This window comes from Scylla paramamosain, chromosome 35, assembly GCF_035594125.1.
Source record: "Scylla paramamosain isolate STU-SP2022 chromosome 35, ASM3559412v1, whole genome shotgun sequence".
NCBI classification, from domain to species: Eukaryota; Metazoa; Arthropoda; class Malacostraca; order Decapoda; family Portunidae; genus Scylla; species Scylla paramamosain.
The window spans coordinates 14,601,664-14,609,163 of record NC_087185.1 but is presented as its reverse complement, the minus strand read 5'-3'; the positions used below and the strand labels follow the sequence as shown (position 1 = coordinate 14,609,163).

The 7,500-nt window shown below is 41.6% G+C and overlaps 1 protein-coding gene across 1 annotated transcript in view; it reads right to left on the bottom strand.

The window, feature by feature from the left end:
* Nucleotides 1–7,500, bottom strand: part of LOC135090682 (hemicentin-2-like) — a 164,094-nt gene that overhangs the window by 144,576 nt on the left and 12,018 nt on the right. The window contains 1 exon segment of the mRNA XM_063987681.1: nucleotides 3,443–3,603. Coding sequence (XP_063843751.1) covers nucleotides 3,443–3,603 — 161 coding nt within the window.

Below are 7,500 nucleotides of genomic sequence, written 5' to 3'. Positions count from 1 at the left end.
AAAGCTGACGATGCTGCCTCTTACAGATACAGTTGTGTGCGTGTAAATGTATCTAGTGATGTTTAAGGGTCATTTACTTTTTTGTCCTTAATTTCCTTTCAAACTTATGTCATTTCTTGTCTTTAGTGATGTTCAAGGGTCATTTATTTTTGTCCTTATTTCCTTTCAACCTTAAGCCAATTCTTGTCTTTAGTGATGTTTAAGAGTCATTTATTTTTTTCCTTAATTTCCTTTCAAACTTATGTCATTTCTTATCTTTAACAAGCAATTCTACAGTTAAGCGTGGCGTCTTTTACTAACACAGGACAGGAAAGCATATATAATGTGATAATTAAGACAACCTTTTCTCCTCTCACTTATCTTTTACTTTCAAGATCCACTCCTAGAGTAAAGTTATAAGTATTTCTAAGTAGAGCTAAGGATGGTACCTCTTACAGATAAAGGACATGAATGCAAATTTAAATGTACTGTAATTTTAAGACTTTTTTCTTACCTTATTTTGACTTTCAATCCTCACTTCTGAAGTAAAGGCAAGGCGTCTCTTGAAAATAAAGGACAGGAACGTATTGTAATATATAAGACTCCTATTTTCAATCTTAACTTTATTTTCAACAGCAATTTTTGAAGTCAAGATAAGGACGGTACCCTTACAATTAAAGGGAGAATATGTAAATGTACTGCGATATTTAAGACTCCATTTTTTTCACTATTTTTACTTTCAGTCCCCATTTCTAGACTCAAGCTAAGGTGCCTCTTAAAGAACCGAGGCAGGGATGGCATGGCGGATATGTAAATGTATTGTGCAATGTTTATAAGCCCCTCGCCAGCCATCCTGCCCGCGTGAAAGCCTTGCACGTAGCAGACTCTAAATCACCCGACAGTAAGGGAGGGCAGCAGGGTCCCCAAGATCACGCAGCCATCACTCAACCACACAACACCCGCCTGCCCTTCCCTGTCATTGTGTCCGGGGAAAAATATATTCTACAATTTCTTTTTGGTATGAATGCGAACTGTGATATAGATTCAAGATATACAAAAAGTCACTCAACGCTTTCTCTCTCTCTCTCTCTCTCTCTCTCTCTCTCTCTCTCTCTCTCTCTCTCTCTCTCTCTCTCTCTCTCTCTCTCTCTCTCTCTCTCTCTTTTCCTCTTCACCCTCCCCTCTCACATTTTTTTCCCCTCTTTCCTTTCCTGAGTACGTTTTCTCAAAAAGTAACTCTGTTTGTTTCCTGCTACCTGCCAACGTGCTTTTGGAACGTGCCAAAGGTGTGTAATATTTTCCTTCCTGAAGCTGAAAGGGCACGAAACACCACGAGCTGCACGTATTTTTTTTTTCTTCCCTCTCTCTCTTTACTTGTGCCTGAATTTTTTTCTATTTATTTTCTCGTTATTTTTCTCTTTATTCTCTCATTTTTTCTTCCTATTGCGTCACATATTTGTTATTTTTTGCCTTTCGTTCCGGATTTTCTTATATTTATATTCACACACACACACACACACACACACACACACACACACACACACACACACACACACACACACACACACACACACACACACACAACACAAGGGCTGATATATTTTCATACCTCTATCATGCTAAGATTCGCTGGTCATATTTCAGCTGAGTTACTTTCCTCTTTTTTTATTCACTTAAGACCTGAATTCTTGAAAAGGTGAACGAGATAAAAAAAAATTCAAAACCGACTTTCTCTGTTTATTCAGGTCCCTGCGGATGTCAGTCCTGCCGCGTGCTGACAACCTGCTGCTGCTTGAAGGGCGCCTGGCCACGTGACACCTTAAAACTGGAACCCTTAAAGAAACATAAGAACACACACACCCATTTAAGTGAGCCTTTTTTTTTTATTTAAATTTTTGTTGCCCTTAGCTAATGGCCCTCTTGCGCGCGCGCACACACACACACACACACACACACACACACACACACACACACACACACACACACACACACACACACACACACACACACACACACACACACACACACACACACCGTTCAAGTATTTATTAAGCTCAAGTCTATTTTCTTGATATTTTTTACCTCACCAAACTCAAAATATAAAAAAAAACACAAAGGAAATATTTATATAGATAGATTACCTACTTACCTGTTATTTGCTTACTTATACTCTTTCATTTATCCCCAAAAAACATGTATGTAGATTATCTAAACACCTGTTGTACATTAGTTCATTTTTCTCTGCTCCCCTCTCTCTCCTCTCTCTCTCCCTTTCTCAAAATTTCACGCATTACACTTCACCCTCCTTTCCTTGCAAGAGTAAATGTTTTGTTGAATTTTTCCTTGACGGTGAACTTGAACGAGGAAAAAAAGTGCCGCATTATCCTTGCCTGGGCGGGACGAGAGCGCGGGGGAACAAGGATAAAGCCAAGTTATGTGTTCGTGAGATGAGCTCCCGGGCGTGGCTGTGTGAGGGGCGCGACGAGGCGTGGGGAATTTACGTGTACGTGAGGGAGGTGACCTGTGTGGAGCAGTGGGAGGGTGGTGGTTGACTGTGGCTGTGTTGGTGGGAAGGTGGTGAGGGGGTTGTGTTGGGAGCGTAGTGTTGTGGTGCTGTCTTGAAATGGTGGTGTTGTGGTGCTGTCCGGGAATTGTGGTGTTGTGGTGCTGTCCTGGAATTGTGGTGTTGTGGTGTCGTCTTGGAATTGTGGTGTTGTGGTGCTGTCCTGGAATTGTGGTGTTGTGGTGTTGTCCTGGAATTGTGGTGTTGTGGTGTCGTCTTGGAATTGTGGTGTTGTGGTGCTGTCCTGGAATTGTGGTGTTGTGGTGTTGTCTTGGAATGGTTGTGGTGTTGTCTTGGAATTGTGGTGTTGTGGTGTTGTCCTGGAATTGTGGTGTTGTGGTGTTGTCTTGGAATTGTGGTGTTGTGGTGTTGTCTTGGAATTGTGGTGTTGTGGTGTTGTCTTGGAATTGTGGTGTTGTGGAATTGTCTTCAAATTGGTATTGTGGGATTTGTCTTGGAATTGTGGAAATTGACTAGAAATTGTGGTGTTGTGGGAACTGTCTTGAAATTGTGATGTAGAAACTGTGGCCTTAGAATTGTGGTGTTGTGGGAACCGGGAAACCGTAATCTGTGTGTTGTGGTGTTGAGGGAACCGTAAGCTGTGTTGTGATGCCTCAGGAGCCTAGGGCAGGGTGTGGATGGGGGTGGGTGTAGGGGAGGGCAGGATGAATGGTGCAGCAAGAGGGAGTGTGCCGCGGTGGGTGGGGGCGTGAAGGATTGAGGTGCGGGCGGCGCGCGGGCGGCGGGATGAGGCTGTGACTCACGTGGGCGGGAGTTACCGAGAACCGCGCTGCCGTCCATCCTGGTGGCGTGCAGACCCCCACATGCCCCATCCCAACGCCCAACACGCCCCCACCCCCCAGCGGCCCGGCGAACACCTGCGGCCGTAACATTACTCACCTGTGAACTGCAGCAGCAGGAGGGCGTGCAGCAGCAGGGAGCCACACATCCTGGCCCCTGGGCGCCCTGCCACGCCTGCTTGTACTGCTACTGGTGGTGGTGGAGGTGGTGGTGGTGCTGGTGGTGGTCCTGTTAGTGCCTTCTGCTGCTCGCCACGCCTCCTGGGGATCGGAAAAGAATTCATTAAACTGACTTGAATTAATCACCTTCAATATCCTTACCGATACTCACCCCATTACTTAGTGGGGTTAATAATTTCTTTTTGCCGGAGTCTGGATTTTCAATTTATCCTTTTTGTAGTGTGTGTGTGTGTGTGTGTGTGTGTGTGTGTGTGTGTGTGTGTGTGTGTGTGTGTGTGTGTGTGTGTGTGTGTGTGTGTGTGTGTGTGTGTGTGTGTGTGTGTGTGTGTGTGTGTGTGTGTGTGTGTGTGTGTGTGTGTGTGTGTGTGTGTGTGTGTGTGTGTGTGTGTGTGTGTGTGTGTGTGTGTGTGTGTGTGTGTGTGTGTGTGTGTGTGTGCCGCCACTGAGCACTGGGGTTTACCTGAATGCCCCGCTGTTGGTGTTGTTCTTGGTGTTGTTTCAGTGGCTGGTGGTGGTGTTGGTGGTGGTGTTCCTGCATATTCAATCAATTTCTTTAGCGTGGTCAGGAAAGCAGAAGGAAATGGGGAGAGAGAGAGAGAGAGAGAGAGAGAGAGAGAGAGAGAGAGAGAGAGAGAGAGAGAGAGAGAGAGAGAGAGAGAGAGAGAGAGAGAGAGAGAGAGAGAGAGAGAGAGTTATCGTTGACATTATTCACGCCCTCTGGTTCTTTCATTAACAATTTTCTTCCCTAAGGAACACGCTCACTTCCTTGTGTTATAAATCATCTTTTCTTTACAACTTTAACAATTGGCAAAACTAAACAAAAATAAATAAATAAATAAAAAAATGAGAGAAAGAGAAGAAAGAGAAATAAAAGAAAAAAATTACATAACCCTAGAACGACTATAATTACATTTCCTTACGGCTAGGTGCACACACACACACACACACACACACACACACAGGGAAAACCTAATGAAAACGCACAGAATCGAGACTCTCAAACAGTTAATCAAGGTTGAAGTAAATAAGACCATTACCGCACTACCTGTACCTCATCTGACGCGCTGCTCACCTGAACACTGGCCTACAGGTGCACGTACAGGTACATACACCTTAATATATAGGGTAAATAATGAGGTAAATATACAGAGCAACAATTTAATGAAGAGGACGAAATAGATGAAAATCCACCATGTTTCTCTCTCTCTCTCTCTCTCTCTCTCTCTCTCTCTCTCTCTCTCTCTCTCTCTCTCTCTCTCTCTCTCTCTCTCTATCTATCTATCTATCTATCTATCTATCTATCTGTCTATCTATTCATCTCTCTTTAGTTTTTTTCTTTATTTGGTATATTTTTTTTCATTCCTTTCTATTCATAATGTTACGTTTTTTTTTTTTTCGTTATCGTCAATATTTCCTTTATTTCTATTTTCTTTAATATTATTATGTTGTCAATTATTCTTACGGTTTTTATATTATATTGTTTCTTTATCTTTCACCCATTTCTTCTGTTTATATTCTCTTACTTCTCAACCCCACCCACCTCTCCCTCTCTCCCTCTCCCTCTCTCTTGCCCCTGATACTCTCACGAGATTCTCTTTAAAACTGATAACCACCACCGCTGGGGACGGGACGCGCAAACAACACAAACTGAAGGCAGATACGCGCTCCCGCAAATTTAAAACATTGATAAGAAAAAACAATTCGAAAGCACGTTTGAAATAACAGAAAAAAAAAAAATGTGGCAGTCTGCTTGGGGGAAAGAGGAATGATATTTTTCAAGGAATAAGAGGAATACATAACAAAAGGTGTGAAATGTAAAAAAGAATAAATATAAATGAATAAAAAGGTACAAGGGAGAACTTACGGACGGTAGGAATAAAATTGTTCTAGAAATAAGTAAAATAAATGTAAGAAAAACTGTTTATAAAAGATGTTGAAAATATAGAAACAGGAAAATTGAGAAAAGATTGACAAGAATGAGGGCAATTTGGAAAAACGAGAATAAAATGGAGAAACACTAACTAGCTGTGAAAAAAATATGTCATCAAGGAAATAAATATTGGAACCCAGTCTGAAATATAAGAAAATACGAGGAACGCTGCACGAAAATTGACATTGAGAGAGAGTTGGAAAAAATAAATAAATAAACACAAAACAAAAACAAAAAAATATAGAAATAACACAATCTACACTAATATGCAAAAAGAACATAAAAAAAACAAGAACTGAAAACAAGAAACAACACAAGAATAAAGAAAACTTGAACCACGAGTAAAAAGAAATGATTATCTGACGTAACAGGAAAGTAAAGAACACAGAAGAGGAAGACACGAGGTAAAGGAACGGCTGGTTATCTAAAGGAACGTTCAGTCTCCCTTCCGTTGCTCTTGCGTGGGGGAAGTAACGTGGTAAGTTTCTCCATGACAAAATTAAATGATAAATGAATAAAACAAGAGCGCATTATAATTTACATGGAAAACGCGGAGGAAGAAGAGGAAGTAACGCTCTCTCTCTCTCTCTCTCTCTCTCTCTCTCTCTCTCTCTCTCTCTCTCTCTCTCTCTCTCTCTCTCTCTCTCTCTCTCTCTCTCTCTCTCTCTCCCAGTACGTAGGCTAGGTTAGACTGCATTAAAGTTGCTTAGATTAGGTAAGGTAATGTTAGGTTAGATTAGGTTAGGTTAGGTTAGGTATGGTTAGGTTAGGTTACGTTAGGTTAGGTATAGTTAAGTTAGGTTAGGTTAGGTTAGGTTAGGTTAGGTTACGTTAGGTTAGGTTAGGTTAGATTAGGTAAGGTTAGGTTACGTTAGGTTAGGTTAGGTTAGGTTAGGTTAGGTTAGATTAGATTAGATTAGGTTATGTGTTAGGTATGGTAGGGTAGAATTATTAGTTATAGGTACTTGTGGTTGAGATAAGAAGGTTTAGTTAGGTTAGAATACATCAAAACAGATTAGATTAGGTAATGTTAGGTTAGATTAGGATAGAGTAAGGTTAGGTTAAGGTAGGTAATGTTAGGTTAGGGAAGAATAGGGTTAGACTAGGTTAGGTTAGGGTACAGTAAGATTAGATTAGGTTAGATTAGAGTAGGTTTAGGTTAGGTTAAGTTAGGTTAGGTTAGGGTAGAGTAGGATTAGGTTAGGTTAGGTTAGGGTAGGGTAGGGTAGGATAGCATTAGATTAGGTTAAGTTAGGTTAGGTTAGGTTAAGGTAGAGTAGGATTAGATTAGGTTAGGTTAGGGTTGGATAGGGCAGAGTAGGGTTGGGTTGGGTTAGGTTAGGTTAGGTTAGGTTAGGTTAGGTTAAGGCAGAGTAGGGTTAGGTGGGATTAGTAATAGTTGATCTTGAGGGAAGGGTATGTTAAGTTACTCTGGATTTGATGAGATTAGATTAAATGAAATTAAAATAGATTAAATGAAATGAGATTAGGTTAGGTTACATTAGATCAGATCAGGTCAGGTCACGTGAAGTCAGTTCAGGTCAAGTTAGGTCAGCTAAGGTTAGGTTAGATTAGGTTAAGGTAAGCTAGGTTAGGTTAAAGTAGATTACACTGAATTAAATTAGATCAAGTCAAGTTACGTTATGTAATGATAGGGTAGGATAGGTTAAGTAAATATATGATTGGCAGTTCTTGGTAGACAGGTAACGAAGATTGATTTGGCTTAGGTAGGATAGGTTTGAATATGGCTGAGTGGGATAGGTAAGGATGAGATTACTGAATCTTGATAGACAGGTCGCATAGATTGGTGACAGCAGATAGAAGAAGTGAACTGGGGTGATGAGTGCAGGCGGTGATGGATGGCTTGGTGACAGGAGATGGACAGGGTGAATGTGGTGAAATGCAACGGTGCCCTCTCGCGGTGAAGCGGCTTGCGTCTCACTGATCAATGGAGCTAAACTAGGCAGGTGCAGTCATACTAATGAGGACCGCTGACAGGAATCAGGCCAAACGTATTCCCCTGACAAGACGCCCAGCTGGTGTGAGGC